This window comes from Eumetopias jubatus, unplaced genomic scaffold, assembly GCF_037043125.1.
Source record: "Eumetopias jubatus isolate StellerSeaLion01/CBP00866 unplaced genomic scaffold, mEumJub1_p1.0 scaffold_15, whole genome shotgun sequence".
Classification (NCBI taxonomy): Eukaryota; Metazoa; Chordata; class Mammalia; order Carnivora; family Otariidae; genus Eumetopias; species Eumetopias jubatus.
This window is the reverse complement of record NW_028274821.1, coordinates 62,787,355-62,811,720: the sequence shown is the minus strand read 5'-3', so window position 1 is coordinate 62,811,720 and position 24,366 is coordinate 62,787,355. Positions and strand designations below refer to the sequence as shown.

Here is a 24,366-nt window from a genome sequence, read left to right as displayed (position 1 = left end):
GATAAGGACATGAGGAAAATGTCTTTGTAAGCCAGCTTGAACAGTTTCATGTTGCTTTCTCTATTCATTATCCTCCAGCTTTTAGCAAAGCTTGATTTAAACGCTGCAGCCTTACATCAGCTGTTCCACCGGCATTAGGGTAAGACTAGTGTGTCCATACTTGGATCACAGCCTTAGCATGAAGAAGAAAAATGGTAGCATGCTCCTCAATACATGTTGAAGAGGAAAACTCAGAACGAGAATCAGGGCTGAAGTCCAGCAACCCCTTACCACTTAGAGATTCTCCCTGCATTGCATCTTTGCGTCTGGGGCTCCTTATTATTAAGGAAGGTGGCAGCGTCCCATAAATGCTCAGTAATAGGCAATGAGATGCAAACTATCAGGTTCCCTTATTGCTCTCACTGCTAGAAAACTCAGAGCTGACTATTGTGTTCAACTACAAAAGCTTTCCTCAGCTAAAAGTTATGGATAATTGTTCTTTCTTTTCCCATTTATTGGTTCTTATCTTTCTGATCATTAGTTCTGGTTTTACTGCATATGTTTTTATTTCAAGTTTCCTAAATCCTTTTCTGGAAAACAGCCAGACTACACAAGCCCATCAGTGAATAAATTTTTCCCATATGAGAAAGTTACAAAATCGTGCTCATCTCAAAGCTATGAATGCTAGGAAGGCTGAGAACCTGTTATGTTGGCCTCTCTTCTACCTCATCCAGGAACCAGAGCAGATTCCCAGAGGTCAAAAGGGAGCCTGAAGGCTAATGTCAGTACAATCAGAAGATCACAAATAATTCTGAATACTTACTTCTGTGGTGTTGGAGGGGTAAGGGGAACAAAGCATGGATCTGTAACTCAGGAGAGAAGAATATCTCAGTGAATGGAGCAAGGCCCCAGATCTAAGCTAGGAGTTCAGGGTCAAAATAAATACTCCACTTAGGGTGGCTTTTTAGGGCACCAGAATTAAAAAAAGAGAATGAGAATGAGGTGGAAGGCACATGTTGACAACTGCTTCTTTGCCTAAGACTCTCTCCCATCTCCAACTGTGTCCCGGTCTGACGTCTTCGCTGCCTACTCCACTGGGCTATGCTACCTACACCTCAAACTCAACACGTTCAAACCAGATTTCATTTCCCCTCAATCTTTCTTTCAGCTAATTTATTACTAGTTAAAGGCATTATCCGGGTGTAAAAATCCTGGTCATTCTTTTTTGATTTCATGCAGTCCTTAATTTTTGTACTTCAACTTTCTACAACTAAGACCTACTGCCATTCAACAAATACGTACTGAGAGCCTATGATGCACCAGGTACTTTCTATGCACTTTACACTGGTGAACAACACAAAAATAGCCATTGTCATAGAGCTTATATTCTAGTAGGAAGAAGGAGACAACAGACATAGTAAATAAGTAAATATGGGTAAGTAAATAAAGGATTTCAGAAGGTAGTAAATGTTACAAAAAAGAAAAAGCAGAGTAAGATAATGGCAATTTTAAAAAGGGTGGTCAGGGTAAGCCTCACTGAGAAAAAGGTTACATTTGAGCAAAGATATGGAAGAGGTGAGGGAGGAGGCTGTGCAGGTATGGAGGCAAAGTGACAGCCCTGCAAAGGCCCTACTACCAGCTCCTCCGATTTCTTTGAAATGTCATACAGCCACCCTTCTACTCCATTCCCAACGCCATCATCAAACTCCAAAATCTCCTAGGTAGTCACCCTGCTCCATTTCCTGTGTGGTGCACTTAGACATTCATTTTGCACATCAAAACCATTCACCTGATTTTTAAGGCCCATAATTCTTTGAAGCCACCCTTTACATCATGAACTTCTATTTCTCCCCCTTAAAATTCTTGAAACTTAGCATGCTCCTTCTCCATATGCATCATCTTCCCCTGCCTAGGAGAGCTTTCTCTCTGCCCCTCATCCACTCTAAACTCTAACCATCTCACAAGGCAGGAGATCAATTCCTACCACTTCTGTAAAGCAGTGCCTGTGGTTGCTATTATTGAATCTGTGTTTATCATATTTCCCAAGCATCCTATTTCTTGAAAGCAAATCAGCCTCTTTCTCTACTTCCCATTGTGTTGGTCATTACTAAATATTAAGTGAGCTATTTCTTCTACAAAGCTGAAGCTCTTTGCCAACTTAAAAACACTTTTTTAAAAAAGATTTTATTTATTTATTTATTTGAGAGAGAGAGAGCATGAGTGAGGTGAGGGGCAGGGGGAGAAGCAGGCTCCCCACTGAGCAGGGAACCCAACGTGGGGCTCGATCCAGGACTCCAGGATCATGACCTGAGCTGAAAGCAGATGCTTAATCAACCTAGCCACCCAGGCGCCCCTTAAAAACACTTTTATTAGCAGGGTGCGCCTGGGTGGCTCAGTGAGTTAAGTGTCTGTCTTCAGCTCAGCTCATGATCCCGAGGTCCTGGGATGAAGCCCCGCATTGGACTCCCTGCCTCTCCTTGTCTACTTGTCCCTCTCCCTCTCCCTCTGCCCCTCCCTACCACTTGTGCACTCACTCACTCTTTTTTTTTTTTAAGATTTTATTTATTTGAGAGGGAGAGAATGAGAGATAGAGAGCACGAGAGGGAAGAGGGTCAGAGGGAGAAGCCGACTCCCTGCTGATCAGGGAGCCCGATGCGGGACTCGATCGCGGGACTCCAGGATCATGACCTGAGCTGAAGGCAGTCGCTTAACCAACTAAGCCACCCAGGTGCCCTCACTCGCTCGCTCTCACTTGCTCTCTCTCTCAAGTAAATAAATAAAATCTTTAAAAAAAACACCACTTTTATTAGCTTTGATAAACTACTGAGACAGAATGATTAAAAAATGGTTTTATCATATTAAAAAAATGCATGGGGGGTAGAACAAGCCAAAGTGTTCATGATGGACAGTGATAGCTTTTTTCTTTCCTCAATTCAAATTTTCAGCTACTTTCAGGTCTGTGCTCGTGTTACTTTGAAAAGCAAAGAGTCTGCTATGAAAATATATAAATCAATATAGTGAGTGATCAACTATCATTAGACTCATCAGAGAGATTCAAATTACCTAAAAATATAATCCAAAGACTGCAAGCATCTGAGTAACTTGCAGTTGTGAAGAGGCAAAATATAATTAAGACAGGCTGAAGCAAATTCTCATGGTTAAAAAAAGAAGAAGAAAATCCTTCCTGATGGTGACCAAAACAAGGTATTTACTGTATATGAAAGTAGCATGATGTACAGGAAAGAGTACACCTCTGAAATGCTCAAGTGCAAGTTCCACCATTTATTAACATCATGACCTCCGTTTCCTGGTCTGTAAAATGGAAACACAGAAGCTCTTCTTTTTACAAACTTTCATTGATTCAAACTAGGTTCCAATCTGAGCAAAAATCCTGTTAACTCTGCCTACCCAAGTACAATCATTTGAACCTTGGTGGTTACACTACTGTTAGTCTACAGACCTCTATTCTATCTGAAGCAGTGTCTTTTCTAATAAATATATTTATGATTAAAAGATGAAAGAATATTAACGTCTTTGGATAACATCTAAGAGAGCTGAAAAGAATCTTGGGTTGGAACCAATGTGATCAAACCTACAATTACCTTTTGAGCACTACTGGTCACCTGGACCTAGTAACAAATGGACTTTAAAAAAATCTTTTGGAATGGGGCACCTGGGTGATGTAGTCAGTTGCGAATCGACTCTTGGTTTCAGTTCAGGTCGTGATCTCCAACCAGGTCATGAGATGGAGCCCCTCACAATGGGCTCCACACTCAGTGAGGAGTCCGCTTGGGATTCTCTCTCTCTCTCCCTCTCTGCCCCTCCTGCTTATGCTCTCTCACATGCTCTCTCTCCCTAAAATAAATACATCTTTTAAAAAATCTTTTGGAAATTAAGTGGTACATAAGAAGATTTTGTGCTATTATACAACTGCCATCCAGGGTTGGTTATGAGAATTAAATGACACAAGGCAGATAGAATCCTGGCACATTCTTTTTTTCTTAAGAATGAATTTGTTTATTTATTTATTTATTTATTTATTTATTTATTTATTGAGAACACAAAGCAGGGGTAGTGGCAGAGGGGGAGGGAGAGAGAATCCCAAGCAGACTCCGCACCGAGTGCTCCTGTTCCATCTCACAACCCGGACACATCATGACCTGAGCCCAAACCAAGAGTCAAGGCTTACACCACTGAGCCACCCAAGCGTCCCTGGCATATTCTTATATTCTTTTCAGATTGATAAAATGGTACATGGACCACTGAATCTTCAAGAAATGTCACAGCAACTTGTGTGTATCCCCTGCAAGTCATATTTTTTTTAAGTTAAAAATCATTCTTTATAATGTGTATTCTCTTGGAATGCCAAAATAAGAGAGTAGCTTTACAAACGGCCAGATCTCATCTATAAAACTGGACCCATACAAATTGAATCCAGATTTACTTCACTCTCACTCTTCATAGTGTTTGAGAAAGTGTTTTTCTAAAGCAAAAAGCCTACAAATCAACCAATCATAAGTCCATATCAAAAAAAGGTAACCATAAGAAACCTACCAGCATTATCTGGGCCAAAACTGTACAGCTAAAACTGGATCTATTTCAAAGTAGCAACAAATCTTAAAGTTTATGAATAATGCTTGGATTTCATATTGAGGAAACTCAGTTAAGAAAAGCACTAATTATCCTAAGTATTGGAGTTAGGCTGGGTCAAGACAGACCATAATTTTAAAGAAAATTCTGAAAGTTTTCTCAAGCCAGTTCTACGGGACAAAGCATGCAAACCCCTGAGAAACATGCCAGCATCTGCCCTCAATTCCAGAAGCAGGAAGCAAAGATGTGACCCAATCACATGATAATAAAGCACAGTCCATCTGTTCAGAGAACTTGCATTATGTAAGCCACGACCGAGAAAGAACAGCAAAAGGCAGGCAGTTTGTTATGTGCAGAGGGCTCTGTGGTTTGAAGAAACATGTTCTCACATTTCAAAAGGGCCATCCATAAAATAATGGCATTTTCAAAGCCCGGGTCATTAGAAATGAACATATTTGATGCACTACAAAGGTACTACCAGAATGGTGCTGAGTTCGGATTAACTGTTTCAACAGGCCTAGAAGAACCTTTCAGCAAAGGTCTTCTCCACATAAGCAGCCCTCCCCAGAAGAACAGATTTATCTCCCTCTTGATTACTTTGATCATGTCAGTTCCCTATTTAATTTCAACAACTAAGGAGAGCATCTAAAATTCTAAACCTAGACCATGTAACTGCAAGGCCTTTCAATTACATCCATTTTAATTAAACCCCAAACAGTTTCACCATCTTTTAAACTACTAAAGCCTACTCTTCTCAGTCAATAAGCTCTACACCTGGGCTTTTTATCAACAATATAAAAACGATATTGACCTTCTCTTGAGGACCTTTTAACCACCACCACCACCTCTCCCCGTCCACAGCCCATCAGAAGTCACTTTTCATAAGTTCTGTGAAATTCAAGATAACTTCACTTAGGTAAGTCACTCCATTAACCCTGCCCTCCCCCCCTCCAAAACCTTCATACTCTTTAAAGCACAGATTTGGAATGAGATAATCTAAATTCTTGTCTTAGTTCTGCCTGACCCTGAGAAATTCACCTAACCTCTGATGTCATTTTTTTCCCTTGTAAACTGAAGTGACTTAGAACTTTCACCAATCGAATGCCTACCCCTGGTGGGCAGCCCATAATATTATCTTCCCTTATTCATCCCACTTAGATTACCTTTTTATTTTGTTTCCAGTCACATATTACAGAGTTTTCAGAATTGGGGGAAAGAAATAGTGGGGAATACATCCAATCCAAACTCCACAGTATAGAATAATGAACTTAACTCTAAAGAGGAACTTGCCATCCAGTCAATAAAAGTTTTGGTTCTGCCCTGGAGTAGGCCCCAGGACAGCCTTACCACTCATCAAATCCCCCCTCTCCGCCTATTTAAGTTTGAGCTACCCTTCAAAGTCAGCGTAAGCCCTAAAGTGTCCAGAAAGCCTCCCCCAATCACATGAGCCTGCATTAATCATGTCCCTCTTTGCATGCTGATGCCTCTCTGTAGGGGTGATACTAAAATATCTAACAACTGGCTCCACAATGGTACCAACCGATCAGAAAGGATATCTGATCAATCAAAACACACGTGGTCCGGTGGAAATTGCTGGAGGAACATAGGTCCTACCTATTACTATCAATACAAAATAGCAACCTCAAACTCCAATACAACTTTCTCATTTGGTCTTCAAGATCTCAAGAATTAGGAAAAGTAGGTACCATCTAGATTTTCTACATAACTAGAGGTGAAGTCGGGACTAATAACCAAACCTAATAACCAACTGCTTTTTTCATCACATTAACAATTTTCCCATATTATACACACAGAATTGTCAATTAATATTGCATAAACTGTACTTATATAAAACAGTATAAATATTAAAGGAATGCTCAAATGGAATTCATTTAATCAACAAGCACGTAAGTTGAACAGAATATAAAACACAGTGCTGGGTTCTGAGAGCATAAAGGAAAGAAAAGACATACCTTTGCCCTCTGGGGACCTATAACACATTCAAACGTATAGATAAATGACAGTGCAAGATGGTAGAAATAAACAACACAAACTGTAACCCTAAGTGCTATACAGTTCGGGGAAAAAAGGAATTTAGGAACTAAACCAGTACATGAAGCCAGAACTGAGAACTTCTCTCCTTATACTCCCAAAAGGGGCAAAATTAAGTATGTAGTTAAAAGGCTAAAAAAAACAGGAGTCAGTGGAAAAACAGAAATTGCTGGAATTGAGGGTTTACAGTAGCAGCAAGAAGTGAGATCTTTGGCTGAATACTAGAGATGGCTCTAATCATAAGCCTCAAGTGCTGCTCTAAGTGCTGAATAGAAATGGAAAATCTTGTAAACCCTTTGTGAGGGTGGCTGAGGAAGATTAGCTTGGCAGTAGCCTATAGAAAAGTCTAGATGAGAGAAACTGGAAAGCAACTAGATTCAAGGGATAACAGGCAGGACTAAACTAATGGCTGCATACAAAGAAAGGAAGAGACATTCAAGAGGCACTGATATAAAGAAGAGTTGGGTTCTAGGCATGTTTTCAAATAAAAAACTTACATGATGGCAGAAAGTAAACTGGATTCTCCACATGGGATATATATGTAGACATACTGGTACGGTACCGTACAAATCTGTGTACTAGGGACAGGGAACCAATTTCCCTAGAGAAATCAATGTTAGAAAGAGGAGAAGCTGGGCAGAGAAATACAAAACTGATACCCAGACAATAAGGAACAACTGCAAGGTCTTAAAAAGGAAGCCAAATTATAAATTTAAAAGTGCATGTGAGCTTCTTCAGAATGTATGAAAGATCAACATCAACATAACAAACAAGCGTGGGCAGACCAGTTGAGGCAGTCTAGACTTAAGAATAATAGCACCTGGATCAGCTGTGTATTGTATGCATGCCAGTGTAGTCTGTAAACTCCTCCCCAGCATGGACTGAGCAATGTTCCATACATCAGTTAAGTCTAATACTGTTACTTGAATACACGAACACTTAGTGTGACTGGCTACGTGGAAAAGAGTGAACTATGCCATTAGAGTTAGGAGTGGTGTAGAAATGTTACTTTTGCTTGATACATAACTATCGATTCTCTCACCTGTCCACATATTTACTTTGCCCGCATGCCTTAGGCCAATGTCAAAAATCCAGTTTCCTCCACTGTAGGCCCAATATGAAGGGACTCCAGGAATGTACTAGGAGTCAGGAGGAAGCCAACCTGGTTTTCATATTGTGAGGGTAAAATCAAAAAATGAATAATAAAGACCAACTGCTCATTGCTGGACTGAACAGAAATACGGGTTCTGCCCGACAGAGGTGCGTATACACACACACACTTTTATAGGTTTTGGAAACACTGAACTCTGGGTGCAAATCCTTAACTCCTGTCCTTAGTAATCGAGTACTTAACCTGTTCGAAACTCAGTTTTCTCATCTATAAATGGGGCAAATGCCACTAACCCTGAGGGTTTCATCGTGAGCATTTGATAATGTACTTTGGTGTACTTTATGCATCTACATCATAGTAAGCTCTTAACAGACAGTAGATATTGGCACTCTCACTCTTGAGGCTTTTGTTTTTTAAAACATTTGGTATTCAATTTGAGAGACAGAAACGTACTTTCACTGTAATTTAGTTTCTAACACTAAGGATCTATATTTCAGTTTCTAGTATTTTAGTCTGGATGTTAACAGTTTTTCACTGTTCTTTCCACGGAGATTGGTCATGACCACGTACCCCATCCTGATTTAGTATTTTGGAAAACGGAGCAAACATTCTCCCTCGAAAACCAACTACACAGAGACTACTGATTCAAACTACTGTCACTCAAGAAAAGGAACACTGGCGATATTCCTTCGAGGAAATAAAAGCGTTTGATCAATTCACAGAGTCATTCCCATTCAAACATTCCAAACCCCGCAGAGTGAGCAAACGTTCAAGTTTCTACTACGAAAACAATCTGTAGCCTTCTGGTTACTGGATGCACTTCAACACTTCCCAGACGCACCAAAGAAGAAACATTCCGCACATCTTCGTGCCTCCTTCTCACACAAAGCTTCGCGGCTCCCCTTCCAAAGCCACCCCTGGCTGGAGAAGCAGCCCCTCTCGGCGGGGTCGGGCCGGCACCCACAGCCAGGGCGGTCCGGTGACCCGGGGGTCTCCGCCACACGTCGCCCCCTCCCACCGCCCCGCAGGCTCAGAGTTCCTAACCCGCCCGGGAAGCCTCTGGCGACCCCAACCCCGCCCCGAGCCCCGGGAGCCTCGGGCACCCTCCCGCTCTGGGTGGGGTGCCCAGACAACGCCACACGGCGCCCCAGCTCCGCCAGGCCCGGCCAGCCGCACACCCCCTAGCTCTCGGTCCGCGCCCCCTCGCTCCCCAGAAAGCAGCCCGGTCCTCGGCTCGCTCCGCCCGACACCACCTCCCCCGGGGGAACCCGGAGCAGGGGCCGCCGCCGGCTGCAGAGCACGTCCACCCGCTCTCGGACACACGCCCCTGCCCCGCCCCGCCCGCGCTCCCCGTTTGCGGTTAGCTCGGCGGCCGCCAGGCCGGGCCAGCCCGGCCCCGGCCCGGCGCCGCCACCTGCGCCCCCGGCCCCGCGCCATGTTTGAGAAAGAGAGGGAGCCAGCCAGAGGCCGGGCCCGGCCCGCGCGCGCCCCGCAGTCGCCCGCCAGCCCCGCAGCGCCGCCGCTCACCCGTCGTCCCCGGGACCAGTGTCGCCGCCGCCGCCAACACGAGGAGGAGCAGCCGGGGACGCGGAGCAGCGGCCGCCGCCTCCATGGTCCCGCCGCCACCGCCTGTGGCCCGGTCCGGCCCGGCCGCCGCCTCGCCTCAGCAAGCCTCGCCTCGCCCCACCTCCTGCCGCCGCGGCGGCCTCGCTCCGGCCCTTTGTAACTGCTCGAGGGCTGCGCGTCCATTGGCTGCCGGGCTCCCGCCGGCCCCGCCTCCCGGCTGTCGGCGAGCGGCCGAGCGGGACCCAGCCCGGAGCCCCGCCTACGGGCCCGCTGGACAGCCAATCCGCAGCCGCGGGCGCCGGCGTCTGTACACGCCCCCAGACTCCCCGGGGGCCGTGCTGCCAGACCCCTGCCCCAGCCCGAGGCGCTCCGCGCTAGGAGGAGACCGGGTAGGGCTAGGGTCTAGCGCGCCTCGACCCTGCCTAGCCTCCGGCCCCGGAGGACTAGGGTTACGCGAGGGGTGTGTCTGGGTGTGAGTAGCTTTCGGAAAAAGGCTGTGGCCGCTCTACGCTCTTTTCTTTAGCCTTCTCCAAGCACCTAAGATCTAGTGCTGACCCCAATCCCAACCCGACCCCCATTCACAGCCCTGAACCACCAATCCCCAACACGTTCACCCAGATCCGCGGCATCGTCACGCAGGCTTCAACTTCCACTTCTCAGATCCACGCCTCAACTTTCAACATCTCCCCCAAATCTTTCCTCAGTGCCTTCCATATACGACTCACGTCTTCTTTTTTCTTCCCGTTGTCAGTGTCTAACCCCAACCAAATTCCAGGCCCTGAAAGTCCTGAAATCCTGGCCTCGGACTTCATTCAGATCCTGAGCTCGGGCACGCCCCCCGAATAGCCTCTCTCCCTCCGGAACAAGGAGCGGACCCAGAAAGGGGCTCCACACTCTTTCCTTCTGACCTCTTCCTGATCCAGGTGGGAAAGGGAGGGTCCCCACCCCAACCCCCGAAGGAGTGGGACTCCCCTTCTTAGTTCGCAGCACTTCTCCTTTGGTGGAGGGGGAGCAGTCAATACTTTGACTTGCCTCTGACACGCCTGCACAATAATTCTGAGGTGTCACTAGAAACCCAAATAAACTCGGCTACGTTTTCATTCTGAATTCCTAATTTACTGTGAGACGCTCCACCCACCTTCCCTCTGGGACACCAAAATGAGCTCCAGATTTGTAATTCTTCCTGTCAGACTAGTCCTCTCTTCAGACACAAACACAGCCGAGGAGGCTGTTACATAGAACAGAGAACATTTTTCCGCAGAACCTTTTAAGGAGAAAATTTTATTTTCTGTGTGATTTGAGCTTGGAATTAAATAAACCTTGGTAGCAGGAATCAGAATCATCCTCTGGCATCAATTTGTAGATCATTTTAGCGCTGCTCCTCCATGAGCTTTTGACCTACCTGCCAGGACTTCCCTCCTGAGCTGTAAAAGGGCAGGGTGGGGGTGTTGGAGCTGGGATCTGAGACCTGCCCTACTCCCCTCCTGTGTAGGACCCTTATTTGAGCAAGTCCGTTAAGCTTTCTGAGTCTCCATGTCTTCATCTGTAAAATGGAAATAATATCTCCCTTGGTCAGTGAGAGGATATAAGATTTGGGGGTTCCCCTCCTGCTCTTTCAAGTTCTATTTCTAGGCCCTCCCTCCAGACACTTCATCTGCTCCTCCCTGGACAGGTAAGGGGGCCTGGGTATACACTGACCTGCCCACCTAGGGATGCAGCTACTACCAAAAACATGGCATAGCCTGCTCTCTTGCACTCTCTTGGCTGCTGGAGACCATCAGCAACAAGCTCTCCTCTTGCTCCCTGCGGCAGGGCCCACAAGGCAGGCAAAGACTGCTTCTGGCTGGCTCCAGGCCTGATCTGCTCCCTCGGTTCCAGTTTTTTCAGTGGAGATGTGGACGGTAAGTCAGGATCCTAATGATACCTGAGGTCTGTAGACTGTTCTTTCACTGCTCTATTCTCAGTGTCTTCCATGAGAGCTCAGGAGATATTGAATGAATGAATGAATGATTCACCTCAGACCAGTGAAGTGTCTTTCTCTCATCAGATTCTCATTAGATTCTTCATCTCTAAAATGAAATATTTATTTTAAAGATTTTATTTATTTATTTGACAGAGAGAGAGAGACACGGTGAGAGAGGGAACACAAGCAGGGGGAGAGGGAGAGGGAGGCTTCCCGCAGAGCAGGGAGCCCAATGCGGAGCTCGATCCCAGGACCCTGAGACCATGACCCGAGCGGGAGGCAGATGCTTAACGACTGAGCCACCCAGGCGCCCCTTTAAAATGAAATATTATTCCTACCCCATTTATAAATAAAAGGGACTGAATGACATGTCTTAGGCCCCTTAGATGATGTAATGTGTCTGGACCAGTGTCTAGAACATAGTAAATACATTTTTTTAGAACATAGTAAATATTTAGTTAATGCCATTCCCTTTGCCCAGCCCCTTCAGGCTCTGTTTGATTCTAATCAGCATTCATGTTCTGCTAACCTGTGCCTTTGACTTACAGAGCCTCAGTTAATCAGTGTTAGATTATCTTCTATGACACACTTCCAGTTCCTTAACATTTTCCATGGAATTGAGTGTCTTCATTAGAACACTGAGGAACAGGAAGGAGGAACAGACTATTTTTAAATTTTATTTTCCTGATATTAGGAAGAAATTTCCATGAGCCATGGATCCACAAATAAACTACGTTGGAATGGAACAATAAATTATAAGTTTAAAATCATGGTTCTCAAACTTTAAAATGTCTCCAAATTCACTGGAGAACTTTTAAAAATGCAGCTTCCTGGGTGTCAGCCCTAGAGAGTCTGCATCAGTTCATCTGAAGGAGGTCCAGGACTCTGCATGTGTAACAGAGACCCCATGTGATTCTGCTGCGGGTGTCACTGGGCCACACTTTAAAAGACACTGGTTTAGAAAGTGTTACCTTGAAACTCAATAAATAAAAATGCATGTACTTATTTCCCCTTTTGAGAAAGGGAGGGCAATGGAAAGAAACCTCTGGCTTTGGAGGCCTAGCTGGGGATGCTGGCTCTACCATTTACTACATGCAGGATCTGTGCACACTACTTGATTTCTCTGAGATTTCATATCCCCCAGTGTGAAATGGGATAATGACACTGACTCATATATTTGTTGTAAGGTCTAAATGAGCTATTGCACATAAAGAATCTATCGTAAATGTGAATTCCCTTCACAGTCTCTATAGGCTCTGAAAAAGGCTTGTTTACTCTGTCTTGATTTAATAGGGAAGAAACTGAGGACCAGCCCCCAGCAAGTCAGCTTCAGAGCCAGGACTAAGAGACTCTCACTCCTGTGCCTTGTCCTCTGCACAATGCTACCTCTTAGTCTTCATGCCAGGTACATTGTTTGCTTTTCCTTTTGGATTATTCCTTCAGGTAAAGTTTTCTCCCAAATGGAGACCAGAGATGGTTAGTTGCCTAAACTATATTCATTCCTACATTCACTTTATGAACAGAATCCTCATTTCCTTTGGGAAAGCAGTTCATCTAGCTAAAAATCTTTTCTCTGGCACCTGGCACCTAGATATGACCATGTGACAGAGTTCTGGCCAGTGAAATATAAGAAGCCTACCAGGTAGAGCTTGTTGGGAAGATACTGTTTTCTCTAAAAGGACTCGTCACATTCTCACCTTCTTTCCATCTGGAAAAAAGCTGCAACGCCTGGAAGTACAGCAGCCATTTTGTGAGCATAAGGATGGTGGCCATAACTAGGAATAGTAGAGAGAAACTAGGAATGGATAGAGTAGATAACTAGGAATGGAGAGAGTCTGGGTCCTTGATAAATTCCTTGAGCAACTGTACCAGCTCTAAATGCTTATCACTGACGTTCATATTAAATGAGAAAAATAAACATGTCCTCTTTTTTAACCTTAAAACACTTCAGTTCTGGTCAATGCTATCTATTGTATACTTTGCTTCTAATTTTTTAACCTACAAGCTAGTATTGATTTATACCATTATTATCTATTGCTAACTCCTGGGCTCCTAACTAAATAACAAATCACCTCAAAACTTAGTGGCTTAGAATAATAACCATATTATTTCTCATGAGGCTGTGGGTAGGCTGGGCTGTTTTTCTTGGTCTAGGCCAATATAAGCTGATCTCAGCTGACCTCACATATGAGTCTGCGATCGGGTGGCAGGTCAACAGGGAGCTGAACAGGTCTATAATGGTCTAGTTCAGCTCCTTTATGTGGTTTTTCACTCTCTAGCAGGCTAGGCTAGGTTTGTTAACATGACAGTTCGGGGATCCAGGAGTTTACAACTGGCCCATCATTTCTGCCACCTCTCATTGGTTTGGGCCTGAATTAGGCCCAGCCCAAATTCAAAGGGTAGGGAAATTCCACCTCTTGATAAAAGGAACTGCAAGATCACATTGCAAAGGGGTGTAGATACCAAGAGAGACTAAGTGTGGCGATTTTTTGTAAACACTTTTTACCACTTTTTCTGATCTTCATTTTTCGTTATCCCTAGACTTTTCATCTCAAATCACTTTAATTCCACCTGAAGTATATAACTTTTCGAATTCCCTTTAGAGAGAGATGACTTGGTAGCAAACAATTTTAGTTTTTGTTTGACTGAGATGACTGTATTTAATCCTTATTTTTGGACAGTGTTTTCACTGGCTACAGAATTCTGGATTCGCAATTGCTTTCTCTCAACAATCAAAGCTATCATTCCACTATCTCTGGCTTCCATTGTTGCTTATGGGAAATCAAGTATTAGTCCATTTCTCCTTTGTAGGTAATTGGTCTTTTCTGTCTACTTTTTTTAAATAGACTTTATTTTTTATAAATAAAAATATTTGTAAGTGTTATAAATAAATAAAATATGTATTTTTTAGGTTCACAGCAAAATTGAGCATAAATTACATAGAGTTCCCATATATTCCCTGTCCCTACCCAGGCACAGCCTCCCCCACTATTAATATCCCCCATCAGAGGGCGCCTGGGTGGCTCAGTCGGTTAAGCGACTGCCTTCGGCTCAGGTCATGATCCCGGAGTCCCGGAATCGAGTCCTGCGTCGGGCTCCCTGCTCAGCGAGGAGCCTGCTTCTCCCTCTGACCCTCCCCCCTCATGTACTCTCTCTCTCTCATTCTCACTCTCTCAAATAAATAAATAAATCTTTAAAAAAAAAATATCCCCCGTCAGAGTGGTACATTTGTTATAATCAACGAACCTGCACTGACACATCATTATTACCCAAAGTCCATAACTTACCTTAGACTTCACTCTTTGTGCTGTATATTCTATGGGTTTTAACAAACGTTTAATGACATGTGTCTACCACTCCAGTATCATACACAGTAGTTTCCCTGCCCTAAAAATCCTCTCTGCTCAGCCTACTCATCCCTCCCTCCCCCTAACCCTTGGCACCCACCAATTTTTGTTGTCACCATAATTTTGCCTTTTCCAGAATGTCACATAGTCAAAATCATACTGTAGCCTTTTAAGATTGGCTTCTTTCACTTAGTAATATGCATTTAAGTTTCCTCCCTATCTTTTCATGGCTTGATAGTTCATTTCTTTTTAGCGCTGAATAACATTCCATTATATAGATTTACTAGAGTTTATTTATCCATTCACCCCCTGAAGGGTATCTTGGTTGCTTCCAAGTTTGGGCAATTATGGATGAAATGCTATAAACATCCCCGTGCAGGTTTTTGTGTGGACATAAGTTTTCGCCTCATTTGGGTAAATACCAAGGAGCATGATTGCTGGATCATATGATAAGAGTATGTTTAGCTTTGTAAGAAACTGCCAAACTATCTTCCAAAGCGGCTGTACCATTTTGCATTCCCACTAGCAGTGAATGAGAGTCCTGTTGCTCCATATCTGGCTGCTTTTATTTTATTGAATTTTTCATCTCTAGAAGTTTCATTTGGTTCTTTTAAAAATCTTCATTTCTCCTCTCATTATGTCTACATTTTTCTTTATATCCCTAAACATATGAAGCATATTTATAATAGCTGTTTTAATGTACTCATGGGATAATTCCATCTACTCTGTCATTTCTGGGTCTGTTTCTGTTTACTGATATTTTAGGCTCACATTTTCCTGCTGCTTCTTATGTCTAGTGGCTTTTTATTGGATGCCAGACATTGTAAATTTTAGGGTATGGAATGCTTTATTTTCCTGAAGAGTCTTGAACTTTTTTCTGACAGTGAGTTCAGTTACTTGCAGATTAGTTTCACCCTTTTGAGGCTTATTCTAAAACTCCTTTGAGGGGGCGCCTGGGTGGTTCAGTCATTAAGGGTCTGCCTTCAGCTCAGGTCATGATCCCCCGGTCCTGGGATCAAGCCCCGCATCGGGCTCCCTGCTCCGCGGGAAGCCTGCTTCTACCTCACCCACTCCCCCTGCTTGTGTTCCCTCTCTCGCTGTCTCTCTCTCTGTGTCAAATAAATAAAATCTTTAAAAAAATTAAAAAAAAATAAAACTCCTTTGGGACAAGTCCAAAATAACCATTATTCTAAGACTAATTCTGCAACACTTGTAAGGTATGTTCTTTCTGGGATCTCTGTCAAATGCTCTATATAGTGCACAAGATCTCTCTGCTCCGGTTGGAGAGGACTCAAATGATTCCTGAATTGGTCTCAACTCTGCGAATCTGTTTTATAGATTCTCAGCATTTTTTTCTTTCCTCCAAAGTTGTTCTTGCCAGCCTTGTGGGGGTTCATTCTCTGCATGCATGTATTAGTATTCAACCAAAGAGTCCAGAGGACCCGATGCGGACTTCTCAAACTCTATGCAGAACTCCTTCCTCTCCAGAACCCTGCCTTGCACATTCTAGCAGCTGCAGGCTCCCTGAGCACTGATCTCGATCTCCTCAACTCAGAGGAAATGCTGAGCATCTGTGTTTGTTATTTATTTGCATATCATCTTCTGTGAAGTGCCTGTCCAAGCCTTTTGCTCCAGTCTCATATTAATGATTTATAGGAGTTACCTGTATAACCTGGATATGAGTCTCGCCAAATGTGTGTATGGTGAATTTTTTTGTTCTATTATTTTATTAATGTTATTTTTTAAAGAGTAGTCATTTTAATTGTTTTTCTTTACAGTTAGTTCTTTTTGTGTTCCGTCTAGAAAAATATGCCTACCCTCAACCACAGAGATATTCCTCTACATGTTCTTCCAGTTGCTTTAAAGTTTCAGCTTTTACATTTAAGTCTTTAAGCCACCTTGAATTAACTCTTGTATAAGATGTGAGGTATGAGTCAAGGTTTAATTTTTCCTGTACTGACATTCGGTTGATCCAGTATGATTTGCTGAAAAAACTTTTCTTTCCCTTTGAAACTACACTGGTATCTTTTCAAAAATTGTATGTTTGCAGGCTTATTTCTGGACTCTCTTTTCTTTTACATTGGTCTAATTGTCTGTCTTAATCCCAGTATCACTGTCTTGATTACTATACTTTATGGTAAGTTTTAAAATCATGTAGAGTTTGCCTCACAATTTTGTTCTTCTTCAACATTGTTTTGCCTACTGTAAGAAGTGAATTATAATCATAGTTTGTTGATATCCACAAAAAAAGCCTGCCAGAATTTTTATTGGGAATTGCATTGGATCTATAAATCAATTTCGGGAGAACTGACATCTTTATGATATTTATTATTCTAATCCAAAAAATGGTATCTCCATCTATTCAGATCTTTAATTTCTCTCAACAATGTTTTATAGTTTTTATTGGTGGAAGTCACTCATAACATTTGTTAAATTTATTTCTAGCTAAATTTTTGTGTTACAGTAAATGGAATTCATTTTAAATTTCATTTTCTAATTATTGTTTCCATTAAGTTTCCTAAAATTTTTAGTTTTAATTCTAGTGTAGTTAACATAGTGTTATATTAGTTTCAGGTGTGCAATATAGTGAGTCAACAATTCTCTACATTACTCATCATGATAAGTGTGCTCTTAATCCCCTTCACCTGCTTCACCCATCCCCCACCCCCCTCCCCTCTGGTGACTGGTTTGTTCTCTATGGTTAAGAGCCTGTTTCTTGGGATGTTTCTCTCTCTCTCTTTTTCCTTTGCTCATTTGTTTTGTTTCTTAAATTCCACATGGGAGTGAAACCATATGGTACTTGTCTTTCTCTGACTGACTTATTTCACTTAGCATTATACTCTCTAGCTCCATCCATGTTGTTACAAATGGCAAGATTTCATTCTTTTTTATGACTGGGTAATATTCCATTACACACACACGCACGCGTGCACACACACACACACACAACGCACACATCCTGTCTTCTTTATCCATTCATCTATCAATAGACAGTTGGGCGGCTTGCATAATTTGGCTATTGTAAATAATGCAATAAACATGGGGTGCATGTATCCCTTTGAATTAGCGTTTTTGTATTTTGGGGGTAAATACCCAGTAGTGCGATTACTAGGTCATAGGGGAGTTCTATTTTTAACTTTTTGAGGAACCTCTATACTATTTTCCACAGTGACTGCACCAATTTGCATTCCCACCAACAGTGCAGGAGGGTTCCTTTTTCTCCACATCCTCGACAACACCTGTTGTTTTCTTGTGTTGTTGATTTAGCCATTCTGACAGGTGTGAGGTGATATCTCATTGTGGATTTTGATTTGCATTCCCTGATGATGAGTGATATTGAGCATCTTTTCCTATGTCTGTTGGCCATCTGGTTGTCTTGTTTGGAGAAATGTCTGTTCGTGTCTTCTGCCCATTTTTAGTTGAATTATTTATCGGGGTATTGAATTGTATATGTTCTCAAACATTTTGGATACTAACCCTTTATCTGATATGCGATTTGCGAATATCTTCTCTCATTCTGTAGGTTGTTTACTAGTTTAGTTGATTGTTTCCTTTGTTGTGCAGAAACTCTTCATTTTGATGCAGTCCCAGTAGTTTATTTTTGCTTTTGTTTCCCTTGCCTCAGGAGACATATCTAGAAAAATGTTGCAATGGCCGATGTTAGAGAAATTACTGCCTGGGCTCTCTTCTGGATTTTTATGGTTTCAGGTTAGGTCCTTAATCCATTTTGAGTTTATTTTTGTGTATGGCGTGAGAAAGTTGTCCAGTTTCATTCTTTTGCATGTGGCTGTCCAGTTTTCCCAACACCATTTGTTGAACAGACTCTCTTTTCCCCATTGCATATTCTTGCCTTCTTTGTTGAAGATTAATTGCCCATATAATCATGGGTTTATTTCTAAGCTCTCTATTCTGTTCTAGTGATCTCTGTGTCTCTTTCTGCTCTAGTACACACTGTTTTGATTATTACAGCTTTGTAGTATATCTTGTTACCTGGGATTATGATACCTCCAGTTTTGTTCTTTACATTATTTTATTTTTTTTAACAGTTTTGTTCTTTTTAAGGATTGCTTTGGCTGTTCAGGGTCTTTTCTAGTTCCATACAAAATTTGGAATTTTTTGTTCTAGTTCTGTGTAAAATGCTATAGGTATTTTGATAGGGATTGCATTAAATGTGTAGATTGCTTTGGGTATTATGGACATTTTAACAATATTTGTTCTTCCAATCCATGAGCGTGGAATGTCTTTCCATTTATTTGGGTCGTCTTCAATCTCTTTCATCCATGTTTTATAGTTTTCAGAGTACAGGTCTTTTACCTCCTTGGCTAAGTTTTATTCCTGGGTATCTTATTATTTTTGGTGCAATTATAAATGGGATTGTTTTCTTTTTTTAAAATGTTTTTATTGTTATGTTAATCACCATACTTTACATCATTAGTTCTTGATGTAGTGTTCCATGATTCATTGTTTGTGCATAACACCCAGTGCTCCACGCAGAACGTGCCCTCTTTAATACCCATCACCAGGCTAACCCATCCCCCCACCCCCTCCCCTCTAGAACCCTCAGTTTGTTTTTCAGAGTCCATCGTCTCTCATGGTTCGTCTCCCCCTCCGACTTACTCCCCTTCATTCTTCCCCTCCTGCTATCTTCTTCTTTTTCTTTTTTCTTAACATATGTTGCATGGGATTGTTTTCTTAATTTTTCTTTTTGCTACTTCATTATTAGTGTATAGAAATGGAACAGATTTCTGTGTATTGATTTTGTACCCTGCCACCTTACTGAATTTATTTATCAGTTCTAATAGCTTTTTGGTGGAGTCTTTAGGGCTTTCTATACATAATATGTCATGTGCAGTAGTGAAATTTTTACTTCTTCCTAGCCTTTCTTTTTCTTGTCTGATTGCTGTGGCTAGGACTTCTAATACCATGTTGAATAAAAGTGGAGAGAGTAGACATCTTGTCCTGTTCCTGACCTTATGGGAAAATCTCTCAATTTTTCACCATTGAATATGATGTTACCCTGTTGGGTTCATATATGGCTTTTATTAGGTTGAGGTATGTTTCCTCTAAATCTACTTTGTTGAGGGGTTTTATCATGAATGGTGTTGTATTTTGTCAAGTCCTTTTTCTGCATCTATTGAAATGATCGTTTGATTTTTATCCTTTCTCTTGTTGATATGGTGTATCAAGTTGATTGATTTGTGAATATTGAACCACCCTTGCATGCCGGAAATAGATTCCATTTGATTGTGGTGAATGATTTTTTTAATGTATTGCTGGATTTAGTCTGCTAATATTTTGTTGATGATTTTTGCATCTATATTCATCAGAGATATTGGCCTGTGCTTGTGTGTGTGTGTGTGTGTGTGTCTTTATCTGATTTTTGTATCAGGGTAATGCTATTCTCAGAATGAATTTGGAAGCTTTCTTTTCTATTTTTTGGAAGAGTTTGAGAAGAATAGGTATTAGCTTTTCTTTAAATGTTTGGGAGAATCCACTTGTGAAGCTCTCTAGTCCTGGGCTTTTGTTTGTTGGGAGTTTTTTGATTACTGATAAATTTCATTGCTAACAATTGGTCTGTTCAAATGTTCTATTTATTCCTGATTCAGTTTTGGAAGGTTATATGTTTCTAGGAACGTGTTCATTTCTTCTAGGTTGTCTAATTTTTTGGTATATAATTTTTCCTAATATTCTCTTATAATTGTATTTTGTAATTGGTTATACAATTGTATATTGGAATTGATTGTTATTTCTTCTTTCATTTTTCATTTTGTTTATTTGAGTTCCCTCTCTCTCTCTCAATGAATCTGACTAAAGGTTTATCAATTTTGTTGATCTTTTCGAAGAGCCAGCTCCTGGTTTCATTGATCTGTTTTATTGTTTTTTAAGGTTCTATTTCATTTATTTTTGCTCTAATGCTTATTATTTCTTTCCTTCTACTGGTTTTAGGTTTTCTTTGTTTTGCTTTTTCTAGATCTTTTAGCTGTGAGGTTAGGTTGTTTATTTGAGATTTTTCTTGCTTCTTGAGGTAGGCCTGTATTGCTATAAACTTCCCTCTTAAGATAGCTTTTGCTGCATCCCAAAGATTTTAGACCACTGTGTTTTAATTTTCATTTGTCTCCATGTATTTTTGTATTTCCTCTTTGATTTCTTGGTTGACCCACTCCTTGTTTAGTAGCATGCCAGTTAACCACCATGTATTTGTTTCCATTAAGTTTTAATTTTAATGTTTTTTTCATCTGTATAGGTTGTATTTGGATTTTTTCCAAATCTGTTGGAAAAAAATCCCCTTATTGTTCCTTGTTTCCAATGTGTGTTTTTCAATTTGGTCTTTTTTTAAAAAATCATTTAGAGCATTGGTATGTTAAAAAAAAACATTGCAATCATCGTTATTTCATAACTGTGTTTGTATATGATAATTCCAGCATTTGAACTCTTGTGGGTCTATTTCTGTGTCTGTTGTTTCTCATTTACACTGCATCTGTATACATATTGTTCCTTTTTATTGAAAGCGGTGCATTTTCTTTGGGATTTTATTTGCAGAAATTCTTTAAGTTCTGAGGTAAATGTCGGGTTCTCTGTGGAGGATTTACATTTGTTCTTGCAACCTGTACCCCTAGCAGTCTCAGGTTACTCTAAGAAATTATTGACTTGAATTTGGGGGCTTTTTAAAAATGTGTTTATTGTTTAGAACACACAGGTAATATGAATTGGGGCTTCAGACTGCATGAGGGACAGCTTATGCTTCCAGATTCTCAGTGATGACATTCTTTTTCTTTTTTTTTTTTTTTTTGGCTCAACACCCATGTTCTTGCAACTCCCTGGTGGTTGATGAGGTTAATAGTTATTTCTGGTTCACCTTTTCACTGGGAGTGTAGACCTTTGGGGTCTCATCTTTATGGAGGAGGTGTCCAGAGGCCTTGGATGGCCCCTGATCTTTGTGCTCTGTGATTCCCTGTACTCTGGGAGACCAGACATCAGAAAGTCAAGTTCATCTGGTGTAATAGGTGCCCTCAGAACAACAGCCACCTGCAGTGCTCCAGTTACCATGATGAGTCCCTTCTTCCACTTAGTATTTTGGCCCAAGAATCTCCTTACTTTCCTGCCAGCTGATAAATGCATTTAGGAAGATACATTTCCCCAGCATTTTTAGGTTTATTCCACGGGAGGGTCAGTCCACCAATTGTCAGGAATGAAACTCCTACTGCCTAACCTCCTATTACATAGACATCTTAAAAATCACTATCGAATTTTCTGCTGTGGCGTAACAGTTTTGTAACTCTTATAGGTATCAAAGGGGATTCAAACAAAAGCTATTTTGCCAATACAGTGCAAAAGAAATTCAGCTTCTGGCATTGTCTCGGCTGCTTTTCAAACATTAAAAATATGCTCACAGGCTGTCTATCCCACTCGCCTCTGTCAAGCTGGTTTCCCCAAATGCTTGGGTTGCTTTAAGAAAATGTTTTGTTTTGTGTTTTGTATTGTTTTGTTTTCATTTAGACTTTTGTTATGGATGTCTCCTTTTAAACACACTATGGATAAAGAATTTGTCCTCTGGATACTTTGTCTGCTTTGAAGACCTTATTTATTTGTTAATTTTTCATTAATTTTATAAACGCCCCATGGATACTGGAAAACAGAAGTGGACTCTTTCATGCCTGTGAATTTTTGTGTGTGTATATGTGCATATGTTTAATCCTGGTAGTTAATCTTTGCTTAATTTTGACTGCTTGATCTGCAAAGGCACAGACGTGCAGTAAGCTCTCCCCACTGCCTTCCCTGTCTCCCCAGAGACACATCCTCTGGCCTTTGCCACCCGCCTTACCATGTCATAAAACTAAAGTAAGGCCACTTCCTGGCCCCTGTGATTTAGGGCTGAGGGCCAGCAGGCTGGAGGCGTCTTCTCTCCGACCCGAGAACCAGTCCCACGGCTGCTCCCCGCGGCTCTGTTTGTACCGGCCTTGCCCTCCAAGGGCTGGGTGGCACGCAGTCTCAGCCTCCCTCTCCGGGACGCAGCCTCCACTGGGAAGACAGCTAGGCTTCTGCCTCATTCCCATGTCTAGGCATGTCGCAGCAGGAGCCAGGCCCTGAGAAGCATCTCACTGGAGTCAAAAGCAATGGCTAGGACACACTTTGAGGAGAGATTCTGAAGAGCCTGGGCATTGGATGAGCACTACTCAGGTAGGGGCACACCATGCCAGCATCACCAACTCTGGCCCCCAGAGTACAGGTCTCGGCTCCTCCTTCAGGCCCCAGGATATAATTCAAACTCTTTCCTCATTTCTGGTAAAACAGTGGAGACAACTGGATACTTTCCAAAGGAGTTCGACCGTAAAGCTTAAGGAAATGAAAGAAGAAAATGCCATAGACCATCAAGCTTATAAAAATCTATGTGTTTCAGTTTCTGGAAGGTTCTGCTCCTCACCCGACTCGAGAGTTCCATTTATAGATGACTTCATATTATTTGAGATGGGCTCCTTCCTCCCAATCCCAGCAAAAAGCCAGTGGGGGTGGGGAGAGAGGTCAGGCGTCCCGCATACATGTTTTCTGTCTCCCAGCCCTCATGGGCCAGGTTGTATAGGGAAGGGCAGAGGCCCCTGGACGGACAGGACTAAAGCAGAGGTCTTTCCATGCAACTGTTTTTTCCTCTCTCAAACACAGGTACCTTACCTCCTTCCAGCCCAGCCCTTGTTTTCCTTCTAGGAGCTCACAGTTTAGTGAGGGAGATGGCTGCATACAATTAACTTATTGTAGGATCCTACCTTCAGTATCTCCAGACCACCGCCTAGATCCTGCATCATGTTTCATTGCAGAAACAACAGTCTGACTTTCCAAAGCACACACACAAAATGTCATTTACATTTTTATTGAAAATGAAATTTTTAATGGTGCCAGAAAGATGGCATTTAAGTGACTAAATGTGCCCTATGCCCCCCCCATCCTCTCCCTCCCTCCCGACAGGCATGCCAATGTCTACCCAGTTAGCCTTCTCCCTCTGCTTCTCCCACTACCCAGATCTCCATCACAAAAGCCCTGGGCGTCTGGTAGGCAAGAGGACACCAGGTCTTGACAGGCTGCTAGAGTGGGCAGGCGGGACAACTGCCGCTGTTTGTGTCCCCCGCGGGATAGCGGGCCAGGTGCAGTGGTGGTGGCAGTCTTCTCTCCTACCACTTTCTTCTGTCTGTCCCCAAGCACTATTGCTCCCCAGGATCTGTACTGGGTCCTCTCACTTTGACTCAATTCACACCTCTTCCTGGACAACGTCACTTGCTCCCTGGGCTTACCCTGGCACGGACATGCGGATGTCTCCCAAATCCCTGTTTCCCCAGGAATTCAGCTCCTGAGTGCCCAGGTTCTTCCAACATGTAAACTCCTCCCTGGGGGAACCTGGACCTTGAGAGGGACCCGGGGTCACCTACCACACTCTCTTTAGGACAGCAAAACCATGACTTTTATAAGTAGGTTATTGATGATGTAGCTTGGAAATCACCCTGTGTCTTGTTTGCTTTTTGGTCTCTCCTTCCTCCCTGGCAAGTTCTGGCCTGGGATGGGGGTAGGGTGGACAGTGAATAGCCTTTTTGTGTTTCAGACCAGATTGGGCATCTCCAAAGCATTTATTTGTCATGTTTCTGGGCCCATCAAAGGATTTGGTTGGATTTCCTAAGAGACAGATCCCTGGATTAATTGGGTCATGTGTCCCCTCACTGTGGCCATAGACTAAGATGTATCTTAGTCTGGGCCTAGGATTACTGCCCACCCAT

At 42.4% G+C, this 24,366-nt stretch overlaps 1 protein-coding gene across 2 annotated transcripts in view; it reads right to left on the bottom strand.

Moving 5' to 3' along the window:
- TGFBR1 (transforming growth factor beta receptor 1) overlaps nucleotides 1–9,421 on the bottom strand; it is a 55,110-nt gene extending 45,689 nt beyond the window's left edge. For both annotated transcript variants that reach the window (XM_028108689.2, XM_028108690.2), the window contains exon 1: nucleotides 9,260–9,421. In XM_028108689.2, the coding sequence (XP_027964490.1) occupies nucleotides 9,260–9,344 (85 nt within the window). In that variant the 5' untranslated portion in view covers nucleotides 9,345–9,421. The remainder of the gene's footprint in view (nucleotides 1–9,259) is intronic.
- Between the last annotated feature and the right edge of the window lie 14,945 nt (nucleotides 9,422–24,366).